At 39.2% G+C, this 19,036-nt stretch overlaps 2 protein-coding genes across 2 annotated transcripts; both read left to right on the forward strand.

Annotated features, from left to right (window-relative positions):
* Positions 1-43: 43 nt before the first annotated feature.
* smg9 (SMG9 nonsense mediated mRNA decay factor) lies at positions 44-7,463 on the forward strand. Its single transcript, XM_028980353.1, has 13 exons — positions 44-461; positions 539-613; positions 1,412-1,646; positions 3,121-3,218; positions 3,688-3,800; positions 4,343-4,454; positions 4,687-4,782; positions 4,862-4,947; positions 5,130-5,236; positions 5,328-5,435; positions 5,749-5,874; positions 6,057-6,207; positions 6,859-7,463. The coding sequence occupies exons 1-13, from the start codon at positions 318-320 to the stop codon at positions 6,935-6,937; spliced, it is 1,530 nt and encodes a 509-aa protein (XP_028836186.1). The 5' UTR covers positions 44-317; the 3' UTR covers positions 6,938-7,463.
* A 4,421-nt stretch (positions 7,464-11,884) lies between these two features.
* On the forward strand, positions 11,885-12,961 carry LOC114789935 (urokinase plasminogen activator surface receptor-like). The gene is made up of 4 exons (XM_028979421.1): positions 11,885-11,933; positions 12,243-12,383; positions 12,547-12,657; positions 12,750-12,961. Exons 1-4 carry the CDS (start codon positions 11,885-11,887, stop codon positions 12,959-12,961), a joined length of 513 nt encoding a protein of 170 aa, XP_028835254.1.
* Positions 12,962-19,036: the final 6,075 nt, after the last annotated feature.

The following is a 19,036-nucleotide window of genomic DNA, read 5'->3' on the forward strand; positions in this document are numbered from 1 at the left end:
ATAAAGTTTGGTTTTGAATAAGCGCTTCCGGTTTACTTCCTGGTTCTGGATATACACCATTTCTAGTCACGGGGTTGCAGGTTGAGTATTAAGGCCATGTGAATACAGTGAATACAGAGTCGGGCATGCCGTCATAGTGTGCACTTCTGATCCGTGAAATCTAAGTTTTCAGAAGCGCTTCTGAAACCTTGTGTGCAACGCTGGTTGGCTTTCGCGTCCAAACGTTTTTACATAGGGCTCGCTACGGTTATGCTACATTGCGTTAGCTTCTAATTACACAGCGAACGCTGTCATTAGCAGACTTTAATAATCGAGAAATGTCCGAGTCAGGCCACAGCCAACCTGGCATGTATGGCCAGGGACGACGGAGGCGCAGACGCCGCGACAGGGATCCCGTCGCGTCTGGACAAAACCTGTCCGGTCCGAGTCGTGATAGGGAATATGTTTCCCGTGAGCGAAGAGTGAGTACAGTTGTCCGTCGACACGACACGGCACGGTGCAGCCCGAGCTGACTTTGCGAACGTTTACTTATTTGCAGGACGGTAGTGAGGAACCACCCGGGCCTCTCCTTCAGAAGACCCCGATTATTCTCGCAAAACCACCCGGAGAGAGGGTGAGGAGTTGCATCTTCCATCGGTTGATTGCGATCGGGATGAAAATCGTTATAATCCCGTGGCACAGATGATTAGGATGAAGATCATTATAGTGTTCAATCCTGTAATGGGTCTTAGTGATAAAAATGGAGACGAAGAAAACGTTCTCTTGTAATACGATGACAAACTAGTATAGTGACAAATAGTTGATGTTATTATGTGCCATGGACAAGTCACACACATTTTCATTATTTCCATTTTATTAATGATTTTTGATAAATTCACCCATGTAGCTGCTTTAATGATAAAAGGACATTTTGTGTTCTGGGTGATAAATGATGAATCAAAGTGATTAAAAATGTCTGTTACAGCAATTTTAATCAACTCTCTATTAATTAAACCACTTGATAATTTGCTATTATTTTTTTGTCATATTACATTTTTACCCTACAATTTTTTGCTTCATATGCATCTTCTTCAAGGGTGGTAGAAGCCTAGTGGGTAACACACTCGCCTATGAACCAGAAGACCCATGTTCAAATCCCGCTTACTACCATTGTGTCCCTGAGTAAGACACTTAATCCTAAACTCCAGGGGGACTGTCCCTGTAACTTCTGATTGTAAGTCACTCTGGATAAGGGCGTCTGATAAATGCTGTAAATGTAAATGGAACAGCCTTGTATTCGGTCCTGTGCCATGTTTAAATTCTTCATCTCCATTTTTATCATTTAATTTCTTAATTTTAAAATTCTTCCCTCATAATCCTGCCATGTAGTCACCAAGTTAAACATTTTTGTTTCTTTGTTTGTGTGTTGTAGAGTAAGTCAAGCCAGAGCGTCCCCATTACTTCTGCCCCATCTTTGGAGAAGCCCATCATGCTAATTAAATCCAGAGAGGACTGTGGAAAGCCAGGAACACCCCCAGATGTTTCCCCAGCAGTCTCTGGTTCAGGAGTTCCTAAGATGGAGAGGGAAGGTCAGCGCCCAACTCAGCCTGTGTATCAGATTCAAAACCGAGGCATGGGCTCTGCAGCTTCCAGCAGTGCTGTGGACCGTAAGTTTATTTATTCAATACTGAATACTGACTCTTTAAAATCTTTTGTAACTTCATAACATACAGTCAAGCAAAGATCATTTGAACCCCTGCAGATTCTAACAAAGAAATAATCAGTCTATCATTTCAATTGTAATTTTATTTGAAGAGTGAGAACAAAATCCAGAAAAATGCATTTCAAAACAGATATAAATAAATTAGCATATAAATTTGCAAAACATGCTTTAGTACTTTTTGGCAAAACCTGTAACTTGTTGGCAATTACAGAGGTCAGACGTTACTTGTGCTTGGCCACAAGGTTTGCACATATGTCAGGGTGGATTTGGCACAACCTGACAAATACCCGCACAGCTCATATTCAATGCACTGGCTTAGGGAAGGAGGTGATATGATATGATGGTTCATGGCCTCATCCATCCTCCCTTTCAGTCCTTCACAGTGTAGTGTGTTACCAATTGTTTTCTTGCTGACTATGGACCCTTGTTCTTCCTGATTAGTTCTGGACTGGTTCCACACTGTTCACTTTATTGTCATTGAAACTCAAGGTCAGCTCTTACATGGAGCTTAGTGCTGTTGACGTCAATGAAATTTATGATTAACTACCTTAGTCAATGACATGATGAAGACAATATGAGACATAAATGCTGGTCATGTGACTACATGATAGTTTGTTATAATTATAATGTTGTTGACAAAAACAAGACTTAATATGGTTTACAAAATAAAAACTAAAATGGCTCTTCATTGTTGTTGATGAAAGCATGACTAGAGTTCTGCAATATGGAATAGGGAATGGATGTAGTGTATTCTTAAGCCTTTAAGGATAAAAATAATATATCAATAAGATAACATTGCTGCAATTATGAAATGACTAAAAATGTGTTCTAAAAAAATTTACTATATTGACTGGGTTAAATAGAATGGCTTTACTAAAATAAAATATTTTATTTCATTTAGTCTAAAATTTCATCAGTTTTCACTGACTAAAACCAGACAATAGGGAAGACAATAGACAAAAGTATTCCTGGATAATTTTGACTAAAATATGATTGAAACTTGACTAGACAAAAATGAGTCTGGACGTGACTAAGACTAAAATGACAGCTTGATGCAAAGACTACAACTAAAATTAACTGGCCGGCAAAATGAACTATAGTGGAGGGAAATTGGTATCCACAATCTTGTTCCTGATATCCCTGGCAAGCTCTTTTGTCTTGGCCATAGTGCAGAGTTTGGAATCTACTAATTTCACTAATGAAAGTACTTTACAACCTTTTATTTTTTGCTACTGTTTTCTCTCACTGTTCAAATTAACATACAATTGAAATGATAAATTGATAATGTCTTTGTTCTTTGTCTTTGTTAGTTTGTAACTTACAAAATCAGTAGGGGTTCAAATAATTTTTTCCCTGACTATAGTCTTTGTTTTGTTTGTTTTAATAGTTCTTATGTACCTGTTGTATTTTACCTACAGCTGTAATTGGCCAGAATAAGCTCCTTCCTCCCGAGAAAATGAAGCACAGTATAAAGCTGGTGGATGATCAAATGAACTGGTGTGACAGTGCTATGGAGGTATTGCACTGACTGGGCTCATATATGCATACATACACTGATTATTAATGACTAGGTGAAGTGAATAAGATTCATTATGTTGCAGTGTCACAATGAAGCTGGTGGCAGATATTAGGCAGCAAGTGAACATTTCATCCTTGATTTTATGAAAAAATGGTCAAACACATGGATTTTGTGACTGTTAACCAGCGACAGGGTCATGTCCAACCAAGGCTGGGGAGCAGAAGTTGGCTGGTGTTGGTGCCAGATACCATTGCATATTTTTATAGGTCTAGTGGTGTCCATGCTGTTTTGGTGGTAAAAGGGGTGGGGCCTAGTTTGATGGGTATAGGCAGCCATAGATGGGGCGTCATAAAGTTATTGCTGAATGGTGTATGTATTAGTTGTACTATTATCATTTTAAAATGCTGCCCTAGGTCTAGAAACATTACTTGTGTAATGACAAACAAACAAACTTTGACTTTCACAGTATCTTCGGGATCAGACTGACATGTTGGTTGTGGGAGTTATAGGTCTACAGGGAACTGGCAAATCCACAATCATGTCCCTCCTTTCAGCCAATACACCTGAAGAAGATCAACGGTATGTGCAGAATGGTATACTCTGCCACAAAACTGTTAATTTTTTTCTGCTTCAAATAACATATTAAGTGTTCACTAAAAATCTTCTTAGCTTGATAAAGATATTGATAATTCATCATTTGAAGAAGTTTCTGTGTTGAGTTAGTAGCCTACAAATGAACCGAAATAATGATATATTCTTGGGAATATATTAACATTGAAGCATCAAGCCCAAACTTAATAAATATATCAATAAAATAATTGAGGTGCTTACTTAATTACACAGTGCATGAAACAGATCAGCAGAAGTAAAATATAACATTTTTACCTAAAGTAAAATTAAGTTCTGGATTTTATTTACTGTAACACTGTGGCATGATATGAAGCAGGCTAGAAGTTAAGTATCCAAGAATGTGTTTGCCTGTATTGAACATAGGACTTACCTGCATTTCATGAAATAATATATAGTTTCATTTTTCCATTAATTCAACCTTAATAGAAGAATTGTACTGAAAAAATGCATCCAAATGATCTTTTATTTTTTTGTTTTTGGTCTCTTGCCAGGGCCTATGTGTTCAGGGCTCAGTCCCAGGACATCAAAGAGAGGGGAGGAAACCAGAGCTGTGGGATTGATTTTTACATCACCCAGGAGAGAGTCATCTTTCTTGACACACAGGTGAGACCCTTTTGAGATACACGTGTCAATTCACACGCTAAGTTGGTTTTCTGGTGTTTCTTGTTTTTTTTTTTTTTGTTTTTTTTGCGCACAAAAAAGTACTTGTACATATTACATATGAAAACAAACTTGAGGTTTTGGCCATTTTATTATTTTAACCTGGACATTGCAAACAAAAAAAAAACTAAATAGTCTGATATCTTCAAATCATCATCACATCTTCTTCCCCTAGCCCATTCTTAGTCCTTCAATTTTGGATCACCTTATCAACAATGATCGTAAATTGCCTCCTGAATACAATCTGCCTCACACCTACCTGGAGATGCAGGTGAGTTTTCAGTAGAAGGGAACCATTGTGTTAATGCAATTTTGTGACAAGGTGGTGACACTTCTTTTGTTTTACCCAGTCATTGCAGATTGCTGCATTTCTCTTCACTGTGTGCCATGTGGTCATTGTGGTTCAGGACTGGTTCACTGATATAAATCTCTACAGGTATTAATGTACATACATAGTGGGCTTAAGTGCAAAATATATTCAGCCAGTGTCATGGGAGATGCCACTGCAATAACATATACATCATGATTTGTATTTTCGTTTTATACGTTGTATCTCAGCACTGATAATCCAAATTCACAATGCAGTTGTACATTCTGTATTGTCAATGTTCTGAACAGGTTCCTGCAGACAGCTGAGATGCTCAAGCCTTCTACACCATCTGCCAGCCATGACACCACTGGATCATCAGTAAATGATGAGGGTTCTGAGTATTATCCTCATATTGGTATGAATATTCACAACAATATACAGAATAGCAGATCTGTGCTGCATTTTTTCTTGGTCATATGAAATAGCCAATACTTTGTCTCTTGTAGTTTTTCTTCAGAACAAAGCCAGACGAGAAGAGTTCTGTCCTAGATACTTGAAAATGATGCACATGGCTGTGGATAAGCTAATGACTCACTCTCATTTGAAATATAAAGGTAACAGTTGAACTGCAGGCTACAGTAAATACATACTGCTGACATTTTAATTTAGGTGAATTAGAAGTGATTGTGTACTTTAATGGGTGGTAGTAGCCTAGTGGGTAACACAATCACCTATGAACCAGAAGACCCAGGTGCAAATCTCACTTACTACCAATGTGTCCCTGAGCAAGACACTTAACCCTAAATTGCTCCGGGGGGACTGTCCCTGTAACTACTGATTGTAAGTCGCTCTGGATAAGGGCGTATGGTAAATGCTGTAAATGTTTAATACTATATAATGTATAACTAGATTATTTCCTCTAACCAGGAACTTTGTCCATGCTGGACTGCAACATCCTTCCTGGACTGGGAAGAGACTACCTAGAGACAGAAGTAAATCTGTTCCTGCTACCCATACAGGAAAATGAGGGAGAAGAGGCTTTAACTAGAGCAGGTCAGTTTCCTTGTTGTGTTGATAGGGCCACACCTCCAAGGTTGTGAGTTTGACTTGGTCCTTGAGTGTGCAGAGTTTGCGTTTGCATATGTTTCCCTATGTTGGTGTAGGTTTCCTGCCACTGTCATGTAAACTAAGTGGATTGACGACTCTACTCAGATCTTTTTTTCTCTGTATGCTAGGGTCAGGATTAGGATCTGCTCCACTGTTTTCTCTGCTGCCTGGGTACAGGGGGCACCCCAGCTTCTCATCTTTGGTTTCCAAGCTCCGTAGTCAAGTACTGGCCATGTCTCGCAGTCAGCTGTCACACACCATTTTAACAGAAAAGAACTGGTATGAAAAGCAAAGTGCATTGTTCTGCTTTTGATGTCACCATTTGACCCCAAAACTGTGCAAACATTTTACAGAGCAGTTAAAACTACTGTTTATCTAAGCTTTAAGCTGTTTTGTTAAAGTAACAAAAAACATTGGTCAAATATTGATTTACATAAACTTATTTTAATTTAATAACGACATGTATAGATCAAGAGGCTCTGATATCCTATTGTTCTTTGAGCAACACATGTTTTCAATCTGTAGTCTTGGGAGAGCTGTAGATATGGGAGAGCCCATAGCTCAAGGAGATCTGATACATCTGAAATCAAATAAAACTATTATACTTTCATTTTTTAATTATTAATTGTGTTTTTTTTTAAATAAGTATCTTTAATTATTGTTCAAGCCTTTGTCTCCAGGCACATTTGGCAAGGTTGTATTTGTTCTAAATGTTCTATCTGTTGTAACATATGTTATCTCAAATAATTTATTTTATATTCTATATATTTACATTATTCTTTTTAAAATGCTGTAAGAGTTGCATTCTTACATTGCAATTTAAATATTGCACGTGTCAAAATTTCACATATAATGTTTAAGCTTTGTAAAGCTTAAACAGGAGCGTTATTGAGTTGGCCTTAAATGAATATTTGTGTGTTGTTTCAACAGGTTCCATTACGCAGCAAGAATCTGGGATGGCGTGAAGAAGTCTTCAGCTCTTTCTGAATACAGCCGTTTGCTGTCTTAAAATTTAGGCCAACTGGTCTAGTCTCCAAACCAGCGTAATATAGTTACTGAAAGTGTCACCACACAAAAAAGTGAACAAAATAACCTTTAGTTTTTGTACATTGACAGGTTTTTATACTTAATTTTTTTTTTTTTATTATTTAAAAACTGATTATTATGACCAAGTGACCAATTTCAAGAAATGATCATATGTTCATAGACCGGTGTATTAAAGAATATGTTGACTGAATTTTGAATGTATTTATTGATTGTCAATATATGTTGTCATTTATTAAGGGACAAAGACATAGTTTGAGCTGGTTATTACAGACAGGTTTATATAAACATGACTAGTGCTTAAAAAGACTGGTTCTCCTGATGAACTGGTTTGTTATGTGTGTCTATTGAGCATGATTCAGGGAACAAATGCTGGAATTGCCTAAATGGTCTCTGGTTTTAAAAGCCTATATATACAAAAGACGAACATGTGGTTTATTATTATTTGTCATAAAAATGTTTTCTGGTTCAATAAATATGAATTTGCTCACCATGTGATATGCTTTCCTTTTTAGTTCAAGATTTTGCATGTATGATGTAATACTTTCTACTGGGTAACACATTTTCCAATTAACTTACTTACCCCACTTTCTACCATTCACTTAACCTTGAGTCTGCTAAATGCTGTAAATGTCAGTATAAAAAATAAAGCAATTTTTTACAACTTACCTATTCAGAATGACCAGTAGGAGGCAGTTCATCTCAACAAATGTCACACATGTAAAAAATCTATATTATAGATATTATATATTATATTATTGATGCACGCAATACACTGCAACGCCTTCTATATGGAAAATGGGCCGTGGATTTATTATGCTGGCCCAGTTTATAACAACACTGTATGCAAACTGCTTTTGCCTCTAAGCAAATCGAAATGTCAATTGAATTGAATGCCTTTTATTGTCATTATATGCATGTACAATGACACTAAAAGCAACTCCTTCAGTTGTATGTATGTAGATAGTTAATCGTACAAGAAAAATACAAAAATTGGTAAGATAAAATATCTGAGTAAGGTCCTGTATACACTGTGTGGTTTGTACAATATTTCACATTGTTTTCAAAAGTTTTTCACAGTAATGATGAACATATAGTGTAGTGGACAGTGTGAATATTTTACAATATACAGTATTTCAATTCTAGTCAAGCATGGGGGGTGTCAACTGTAGGGCTTGTCAAAGCCCATTGAGACATACTGTATGTGATTTTGTGCTATATAAGAAATAAAGTGACGTGATTGTCACATGTGATACACAGCAGCACAGCACATGATGCACACAGTGAAATTTGTCCTCTGCATGTAACCCATCACCCTGAGTGAGCAGTGGGCAGCCATGACAGGCGCCCGGGGAGCAGTGTGTGGGGACGGTGCTTTGCTCATTGGCACCTCAGTGGCACCTTGGCAGATCGGGAATTGAACCGGCAACCTTCTGATTACAGGGCCTCTTCCTTAACCGATTGGCCACCACTGCCACTGCCATAAAGATTGCTGTTGTTCTAAATAAATATTGATATTGCACAGCTGGAAGATAGAAGGAAGTTAGACTGTATATTCAGTGCATGTGTGAGTTTAAAGTGGTTATGGGAAAAACTGTTGAGGTGGTTTGTTCTTATTGTGATGCACCTGTAGCATCTCCCTGAGGGCAACAGGTCAAACAGATCAAATCCAGGGTGGAGGCTGTCCTTGGGGATGTTTTTTGCTGTACTGTGGCATCAGGAGGTGTTAATGTCCATCAAGGAGTGCACTGGTAATAGTAAGGGCAGCCAATGATGTTCTGTGCTGCCCTTACTATTCGCTAAAGCCTCTCCCTGTCTGCCACAGTGCAGCAGCCATACCATACTGTAATATAATACATCGGCAGGTTCCGAATGGACGAGAAGTAGTGGGTTGGAGGTTATGCTTCCTGAGGCTCCTCAGGAATTGTAGCCACTTCTGAGACTGCTGTGATGTTGTTGTCCAAATATATGTACTGGATGCAAAACTGAATGGAAGTACAGGGAGTGCAGAATTATTAGGCAAATTAGTATTTTGTCCACATCATCCTCTTCATGCATGTTGTCTTACTCCAAGCTGTATAGGCTCGAAAGCCTACTACCAATTAAGCATATTAGGTGTTGTGCATCTCTGTAATGAGAAGGGGTGTGGTCTAATAACATCAACACATTTACATTTACATTTACAGCATTTATCAGACGCCCTTATCCAGAGCGACTTACAATCAGTAGTTACAGGGACAGTCTCCCTGGAGCAATTTAGGGTTAAGTGTCTTGCTCAGGGACACAATGGTAGTAAGTGGGATTCGAACCCGGGTCTTCTGGTTCATAGGCGAGTGTGTAACCCACTAGGCTACTACCACCCATATATCAGGTGTGCATAATTATTAGACAACTTCCTTTCCTTTGGCAAAATGGGTCAAAAGAAGGACTTGACAGGCTAAGAAAAGTCAAAAATAGTGAGATATCTTGCAGAGGGATGCAGCACTTCTAAAATTGCAAAGCTTCTGAAGCGTGATCATCGAACAATCAAGCGTTTCATTCAAAATAGTCAACAGGGTCACAAGAAGCGTGTGGAAAAACCAAGGCGTAAAATAACTGCCCATGAACTGAGAAAAGTCAAGCGTGCAGCTGCCAAGATGCCACTTGCCACCAGTTTGGCCATATTTCAGAGCTGCAACATCACTGGAGTGCCCAAAAGCACAAGGTGTGCAATACTCAGAGATATGGCCAAGGTAAGAAAGGCTGAAAGACGACCACCACTGAACAAGACACACAAGCTGAAACGTCAAGACTGGGCCAAGAAATATCTCAAGACTGATTTTTCTAAGGTTTTATGGACTGATGAAATGAGAGTGAGTCTCTATGGGCCAGATGGATGGGCCTGTGGCTGGATTGGTAAAGGGCAGAGAGCTCCAGTCCGACTCAGACGCCAGCAAGGTGGAGGTGGAGTACAGGTTTGGGCTGGTATCATCAAAGATGAGCTTGTGGGGCCTTTTCGGGTTGAGGATGGAGTCAAGCTCAACTCCCAGTCCTACTGCCAGTTTCTGGAAGACACGTTCTTCAAGCAGTGGTACAGGAAGAAGTCTGCATCCTTCAAGAAAAACATGATTTTCATGCAGGACAATGCTCCATCACACGTGTCCAAGTACTCCACAGCGTGGCTGGCAAGAAAGGGTATAAAAGAAGAAAAACTAATGACATGGCCTCCTTGTTCACCTGATCTGAACCCCATTGAGAACCTGTGGTCCATCATCAAATGTGAGATTTACAAGGAGGGAAAACAGTACACCTCTCTGAACAGTGTCTGGGAGGCTGTGGTTGCTGCTGCACGCAATGTTGATGGTGAACAGATCAAAACACTGACAGAATCCATGGATGGCAGGCTTTTGAGTGTCCTTGCAAAGAAAGGTGGCTATATTGGTCGCTGATTTGTTTTTGTTTTGTTTTTGAATGTCAGAAATGTATATTTGTGAACGTGGAGATGTTATATTGGTTTCACTGGTAAAAATAAATCATTGAAATGGGTAAATCATTTGTTTTTGTTAAGTTGCCTAATAATTATGCACAGTAATAGTCACCTGCACACACAGATATCCCCCTAAAATAGCTAAAAATAAAAACTACTTCCAAAAGCATTCAACTTTGATATTAATGAGTTTTGTTGGGTTCATTGAGAACATGGTTGTTGTTCAATAATAAAATTGTTCCTCAAAAATACAACTTGCCTAATAATTCTGCACTCCCTGTAGACTGGAGTTTTCCAAATCAAATTTCATTATGTGGACTCTGGTTTGGGAGTGGTAAGTAGTTTGATGAACATGTGATTGTTGGGATGGAATTAGTCATCAGTGTTGTTTTTTCTGGAACCTGGTGCCACATGTAACATATATAAAAGTTTGCAGCCCGATATAAAGTGCACAAGTGCAACGTCGACAAACTGGGCTACACAAAGAGCAAAAACATGGGACACAGGCAGTGCAAGAAGAACATTTTAGGCAAACATAACATGCATACAACAAGAAGACAGACACTTCTAAACTAGCGAAATGAATAATGTTGGTGTAAAGTAAAAATTGTACTAATACCGCTGTGCAAAATGGAATAGTGCAGTAATAGATAATATTTTCTAAATATAACAGATGTTTTGGGTGTGTGTGTGTCAGTCCAAAGACTAAAGTCCCTCAGTGTTCAGCTATCTGATGGCCTGTAGACAGAAGCTATTGCAGAGTCTGGCAGTGAGGGCCCGAATGCTTGGGTTCCTTTTCTGGATGGTAGGAGGGTGAAGAGTACATGTGAGGGGTGTGTGAAGTCCTTCACAATATTGGTGGCTTCCCTAAAGCATTCGGTTGTGGACTTATACCCCAACCTGGGTGTGCCTAGGATCCCATGATGGGACACTAAAGATTAACGTCACTAAAGACTTTAATTTCTAAACTGGGTCAAGATATGTTTTCTTGAACATAAAGTGACAAAAAAAAAGCCAGCCATAAAATTGCTCACAAACCTCGTGCTGCATTAGAAATGTGCTGCATTTGCAAGGGGGATCATCATTCAATTGTAATATTACCATGTTTTAACCAAAAAGCATGGTTTCAATTAGTGGTAAAATAGGAAATACCTTATGTTATTTAAAGTGCAACTGCACTATGAGTGTTCAGTTAAAGTCAGGCAATGAAACAAATAAAACCGGGGCACCTCCCATATTCATTCTTCCCTATTCCTGTAATTTATTTTACAATACATAATGGTTAATCCTGTCCTGTCATAATTTACTGTAATGAACATTTACCAGAGATTTTACTACTGTTCCACTATCCTAATCTCAACACCAACGCCCTTCTAAGGAACAGACAGACTATATAAATGAAGAGGTTTTATCTTACTCATTTGTGAGTCAAGTGTCAAGGACAGGATGAAGCTGCTGGCTGCACTTTCCATTATTCTTGCACTTTGCTGTCAAGGTATTTCTTCTTGAGTACATTGTTTCATCATTTAATCTGTCAATTAGTATTTACATCTTTAAAAGTATTGTGCCTGCATATTTATGAACTCTTTTCATTACAGCGCAGTCTCTAACATGCTACTACTGCCCACCTAATCGACCATCCTTATGCTCAAACTCACAAGTGATCTGTTCATCCCTTTGTGCTAGTGTGAGGGAAGTTATTTATGCTGGTGAGTATCAAACCATTTGGAACAGCATGTTCCCAGTAAATAAATTATTTTAACATAATATTTTTTTAACTATAAATCACTTCTCTCACTTCTAGGTTCTATACAAGACCTAGGACAAAAGGGGTGTGCAACTAAAGAATTGTGTTACAATGGATCAGTTAACTTTGGAGTGTCAAGAGCAACTACAAATATTCAGTGTTGCAGTAGCAATCTCTGTAATAATGCAATACCCCCAGGTAATAAACAGGAAACGTTGAGCTTGTTTTAAATGTAATGGGATGTAATTCCAAGGATCTCACAGAATTATACTGCCAATCATTCAAACTAGTAAAAGAAAATCAATTCAAATAATAAACTCAGACTGATTATACATCTGATGATAAAACTTTCTCTGTGCAGAGTATCCTGCGGGAGGACCAAATGGGAAGAAGTGCTATACCTGTAACAACAAGGATTGTTTAGCAACGTTGAGTTGTTCAGGGAATGAAGATCACTGCATCACAGCAAATGGTTGGTAATCTCAGTTGTGCTATTCCAAGTTTAGTTGTTGTTTGTTGTTGTGTATATTCATGACAAAGCTGTTTTTTTATTTAACTTTTTAGATGACGTTGGTGGACAGAAAGTGACCCTAAAGGGATGTGCCACTAAAACTATATGTGATGGCAAAGCATCCAAAATGTCATCTCTGCTGGGACTCGAGCGAGCGGTTACATTTAAATGCTGCAAAGGGGAACTGTGTAACAACGCAAAGCGTATTGGACAGAGCATGTTCCTTCTTCTAGCTGCCTTGCTCTATATTGTTCTATTCAACTAAATCCCTCAAGAAAAAGACATTCTGGGGACAACATTGTTAGATTGAATTAACGCTATGAGATTTCTTCTGTTTTTATTATTGGTTGTTCTGTTTAAAGTTCCTGTTTTAAATTATTGGATGATTCAGTGCAGACAGATCTTTGATATTGTCAGGTCTCCATTTTATTTGCAGTACGACACTCCACGGCAAAAATAAAGATGCCACTGGACTACTATGAAAGCAAGTAATGTTAGTATAATATTGTAATGCCCTGGTGTGAGAAAACATATATATTTTTAAATTAATATGCTGGGCGTAACTTTGAGTTGAACATCTGTTCAAGATCTCTGTCTAAATAAATTAATAAATACATTTGTTTTAATGTACTTGTTGCTTGTCAGTTCTCCACTGCTGTTTTGCCAAATAGCAAGAATACCAAATGATAACTCTGCTTATTTATGTATGTATTCAATTATTTACTTTTGTCAGGCTACTTTGGTGTTCCTAAATTTACGCAGTTGCAGCTATGTACTTGACTATTTATGCCACAACACAGTTAATTCCTATTGAGTTTAAGCACTAGCTAGCAAGACCATGTCAGCTTCCACTCAACTGATTTTGTGTGTGTCTAATATCTATGAAAAGGATGTTTAAAGATTATTTTAGAGATTAATCAAATGCATCACTTTATTGACACCACTAAACTGTTCACAACAAATGTCACAATTCATGACTATGCACAATACATTACACGGGGTGGCACATCTGATTATACCTCTATTTGGAACATGGCAAATTGATTTCACACATTGGTGGGCATCAGTAGTGCAAAGTAGCAAAATTCTAAAAAAAAGCATAAAAATACAAAAGTATACCTATCTGTAAAACACATATTGGGGTGGTAGTGGACCGGTGTGTAAAAAAATTATCTATTTGTGTCCCTGAGCAAGACACTTAACCCTAAATTGCTCCAGGGGGGACTGCCCTGTAACTACTGTAAGTCGCTCTGGATAAGGGCATCTGATAAATGCTGTAAATGTAAATGTAAATATTAAGGTATGTACAACATATTAGTCTACAATTTAACACATTTACCATATAATGAAAATATTTGACTAAAATTAATAAACATACAAAATTAGTAATGTTGTTTGAAACTTGTCGTTAATCTTATTGGTTGCTGAGAAACCAAACTGTATGAATCACATTACTTTTCATGATCTCAGGTACATTAATATCTGATGTGAAACAAGGAACTGACTGGCACACATGAGCAAAGTCTAGGAGCACTGCAATCAGTGGCTGGCCTTTGATCTTTGTGTGTGAGACCTAATGTTTTTGCTATCTCTGTGATGGATTGGTTTTCTTTTTTCAACCTAATGATAGTTTGCTTTACTGATAGTAACACCTCCTTGGATCTGGATACTGAGCGTTGACCGCAACAGATTCCAAATGCACACTTGAAATGAACTCTAAACCTTTAATCTACTCATTGTAAATGGCATAATGTGGAAAATACAGACACATGGCCACGGAACAGCTGAATCTCCAATTGTCCAACTGTTGCAGGATTAAATTTCGAACCACCAAATTGCCACTGAGGTCCACTGAGGTGCCCTTGAGCAAGGTACCATGCCCGTACACTGCTCTCTGGCCACCTTTCATGGCTGCCCACTGCTCTAATGGTGATGGGTTGGTGATGTCATTGTGTGCACTGTGTGCTGTGCTTGCTCTTTATAACAATGACAAAAACCACAGCAGCTCATAATCATCAGGGTAGGCAGAAATATGTTTGAGGCCACAGGCCAGTTCCCCTATGTCTGACACAAAGGTACGTCTTGTCCACGTTAATGCTGCAGCACATTCTGTCATGACTTAAAAGGATTTTAATCAACTCAAATGAAAATGGCACGAGGACCAAAAAGAGGTAAACAGAAACAAACTGCTGGGAGTGGTCCAGTACCCTCTGGTTGTCTCTCTCCCTGTTCTGTGCAAAAAGGTAGTCCAAGACCCTTCGGCAACCTGTAATGCTTTGACAGGGTGGTACCGTCGGGCATTTAAACAGCCGATCACAGGAGGCTGTAAATACAGAAAACCCAACTAGAACTTATTTGACAAGATAGATTGGTTAATTAGAAATTATTATGACAAATTGCGTCTCTGCTCCCTCTTCTATCTTGCAAGTCAGACAGATGGAAACACTCTAAAAAAAAGGAAGTCTAAGTTAGCCTGAACTTTGTCTTCATCTTCCTCCACTTATCCAGGTCCGGGTCGAGGGGGCAGCATCCCAAGTAGGGAATCCCAGACAGCCCTCTCACCAGCCACCTCCACCAGCTCCTCCGGCAGAACCCCAAGGCGTTCCCAGACCAGACTGGAGATATCATTTCTCCAGTGACCCGGGGGCCTCCTGCCAGCAGGACATGCCCGAAACACCTCCCCAGGGAGGCGTCCAGGAGGCATCCTGACCAGATGCCCGAACCACCTCAACTGGCTCCTTTCAATGTGGAGGAGCAGCGGTTCTACTCTGAGTCCCTCCTGAATGTCTGAGCTCCTCAACCTATCTCTAAGGCTGCGCCCAGACACCCAACAGAGGAAACTCATTTCGGCAGCTTGTATCCGTGATCTCGTTCTTTCGGTCATTACCCAAAGCTCATGACCATAGGTGAGGATTGGGACGTAGATCGACGGGTAATTCAAGAGCCTTGCTTTCTGGCTCAGCTCCCTCTTCGCTCCAATCTGCCTGTTGATCTCCTGCTCCCTTCTTAGCCGGTACCGTTCAACCTCTTGTCCGGAGATCGGAACGCCAAAGCTCCCGCCTCGGCCTGCCACCCGATCCACATTGCACCAGACCCTTCATGTTCCTCCTGTGGGTGGTGGGTCCACAGTTGGATAAGCCCGGCCGGGCCCCATGGGTGAAAGCCCGGCCACCAGGCGCTCGCTCACGGGCCCCAACCCCAGGTCTGGCTCCAGGGTTGGACCCCGGTAACACTCTGGTACTTGGACTCTTTGTTGTTCCTCCCATGAAAGATCTTCTGAACTGTTCTTTGTCTCACCCTTTACCTAAGACCGTTTGTCATGGGAGACCCTACCAGGGGCACCAAATGCACCAGACAACATAGCTCCCAGGATCATTAGGGCTCTCAAACTCCTCCACCGTGAGAAGGTGATGGTTCAAGGAGCTTTTTAGCCTGAAAACAAGCTTTCTGAAACAGGGTCCAAACATCACTTCTAACATGCAACACAGATGAGCGATAACATTTACATATAATGCATTTGGCAGACGCCCTTATCCAGAGCAACTTACAAAGTGCTTTCAAGTTACCGTCGAGAGAGAGAGTGGCTTAACCAGGCAGATAATTAGGAATTAGATACATCTGAGAAGATGATTATGGTTAAGAAATTAGGACATGCTGGTTGAAGTGAAAGTGTCTTTTTGTCAGCACTGTGTGTTTCTGCTTTTAACCCATCACCCTTGCTGAGCAGAGGGCAGCCATGAAAGGTGCACAGGGAGTAGGAGACCAAGGGGACCTCAGTAACACATTTAGGGATTTTTGCCCCAACAGACCCTTGAATCAACACTGGCTCCACCACTGGCAGTTATAAAGTAGGGGTTGAGAGTCAAAATAATGCATGAAAAATGAAGCGTGAAGTCATGTAATAATTTATTATTATTAGATTATTAGCATTTTTTTTGCCAGGCACTTTCATGAGTTCAGATGAATATTTTAGTTATTAAATAGGTGTCTTAAATTTGACAAAGCATATGAATAATATGTATTTCAATATCTGTTTTGTAGCATTTATGATTTGGTCCTAATTCAGCAGATGAAAGAGGAACCAGAATGTAATATTTGAATATTGTAAAGTTGGAGTAGATTAAATGATTTTTCTTTGTCTTATTTAAGGCAGTTACATTCCCACTAGGGGGCACAATATCTCTGTTTTACGTCAGCCTTTATTATCATCCTCATGTTCCTAATTAAGCCTACGATGTTTTAATAATGACCCTAATGTACTTCTTTATTTCAGTCCCATGCTCCCTCATGCTTCATCCCAAGCATGTTGTTACTGTTTACTTTCAGTTTTTGTGCAATTTGTGTTATCAGCCCTCCTACCAATTTTGTTTCATTATTTAATAAAGCTGTATTATGTTGTGCATTTGTGCCTCAAATGTTCCTCTGGCATGACAGACAGAAGATAATACATGTATTCATTCATCTACATGTCTGATAGGAAAAGAGAATGTCTGTAAAGGTGGGCCTTGGGTGACGGTTAAAAAGAAATTGGTTTAGGAAACTGCTCTATGTAGCAGGCTACTAATATTCCCATCACACCACTATTACACCTGCATCTGAAATTTAGTGTTTGTTTCAGCATTTTAATTATTACTAGATTAACTAGTAAGCTACTAAAATGCAAATGAAAATATTTAGAAAAATCTTCTATCAAATCTCACACATGTAATTTCAAATGGAAATAATATAAAATAGCACTGCATCTGCAACATGACTGGCTCTGCCACTCCACACTGTGAATTTAATAACAAATAAACCACAAATGAAACAAATTTGACATTTACTAATATTGCTACACTGTCCAATGTGATAGTTGGCAACACAAATGAAACCTTGTAATGGGAAGTACAAATGCCAAAGAGGAAACAAGTACAAATGTCAAAGAGGAACCGTATGTAAATGTGTTCTACGATATCTGTTTTTGGTAATAATGGCTAGAAAACAACATAAAGTCTTCAAATTATGCATGCATAAAATAAGATGTATTTAAATTAAGAAAGAGGTTACAGATTACAGTTTTAGCAAATGCCAAATGTTCTCCAAATGTTTAATAAACTTTCTTTGGGATTTCTTTTATGATGTACTAACATTCGCCTCTTTTATTGCTTTGACACTACCGACAAATGTCAACAAGTGTAATTTATTCACTCGGATGCTGAGTGAAGACCCTAGATGGTGCAATCATGTGGTCTCAAATCCACACTCTCCTGACAGCTGCTTAAACACACCGTACACAGTCTGGACCGTGTTCAGAGCTGCTGCTACTAACATTCAGTCCACTAATGAGGGGAAGTGTGCTGCAACTCAATCATCATACTACATACAAAATGCAGGGAGAACCTCTGCGTCATGAAGAACAGTAAGGAATTCAAGAAATTGCAAAACAACACCTTATCAATGAACTTTTTTTCCTGTAGCATTGCAACAACAGCTAATCCTCACCCTCGTAAGGAAGTCTGAACATGTCCTGTGGAAAGTGAACATAAAAAAATCAGCAAACCCCAATGACATTACAGGAACTCACTAACCCGCTGCCACATATCTTTAAGGAAATCTTCAATACCTTATTGGCCCTATGTATGGAGATGAGACCAATTTTATTGAGACCTTCTTTGCCTGAAATGATCACAATAAAGACAATTGTGATTCTGAAAAAAAAATGTTTTCATTGTGTGCACCATGCGCTCGGGGCAGTGGTGGCCTAGAGGTTAAGGACGCAGCCCCCATAATCAGAAGGTTGCCGGTTCGAATCCTGATCCGTCAAGGTGCCATTGAGGTGCCACTAAAAGCACCATCCCCACACACTGCTCCCCGGGCACATGTCATGGTTTCCCACTGCTCACCAAGGGTGATGGATCAAAAGCAGAGGACACATTTTTTTGTGTGCACCGTGTGCTGTGCTGCAGTGTTTCACAATGACAATCACTTCACTTTCACTTCACTTTCACTTTCATGTGGTGTGTGTCATGTAACGGAGGATATTCCTTGCCTAACTCCTTGTGCAAAACGAGAGTTAATTCAAGCTTTGTGTTTCAGCTTCTCAGTAAGTTTCTGTTTCTTCTAATCACCCTTTACCACTTCCTTTTCTTGTCTCTCATACCTCCATCTAACTACTACATTCTATTTTAGATTGAATTTTGACATTTTAATAAAGTATGAACATTTGGTGACAATGCAATTTATATCTTTCATTTTTATAATTTTAAAAAGCAAACTGTCGTGGAAAATAAAGATTCCAATAACCCAACTTGGTGAGAAGAAAAGTTTATTGAGACCCCTTTAACACCCCTTCCCTCCTTCT

Source organism: Denticeps clupeoides, chromosome 5 (genome assembly GCF_900700375.1).
Source record: "Denticeps clupeoides chromosome 5, fDenClu1.1, whole genome shotgun sequence".
Classification (NCBI taxonomy): Eukaryota; Metazoa; Chordata; class Actinopteri; order Clupeiformes; family Denticipitidae; genus Denticeps; species Denticeps clupeoides.

Bases quoted from the DNA above. Each gene is read 5' to 3' on its own strand.
- LOC114789935 (XM_028979421.1), top strand. From the start codon at position 11,885: ATGAAGCTGCTGGCTGCACTTTCCATTATTCTTGCACTTTGCTGTCAA. The intron at 12,384-12,546 runs GTAATAAACAGG...TTCTCTGTGCAG, and splicing joins TAATAATGCAATACCCCCAG to AGTATCCTGCGGGAGGACCA. The intron at 12,658-12,749 runs GTTGGTAATCTC...TTAACTTTTTAG, and splicing joins TCACTGCATCACAGCAAATG to ATGACGTTGGTGGACAGAAA.
- smg9 (XM_028980353.1), top strand. From the start codon at position 318: ATGTCCGAGTCAGGCCACAGCCAACCTGGCATGTATGGCCAGGGACGA. The intron at 3,801-4,342 runs GTATGTGCAGAA...GTCTCTTGCCAG, and splicing joins ACACCTGAAGAAGATCAACG to GGCCTATGTGTTCAGGGCTC. The intron at 6,208-6,858 runs GTATGAAAAGCA...TTGTTTCAACAG, and splicing joins ATTTTAACAGAAAAGAACTG to GTTCCATTACGCAGCAAGAA.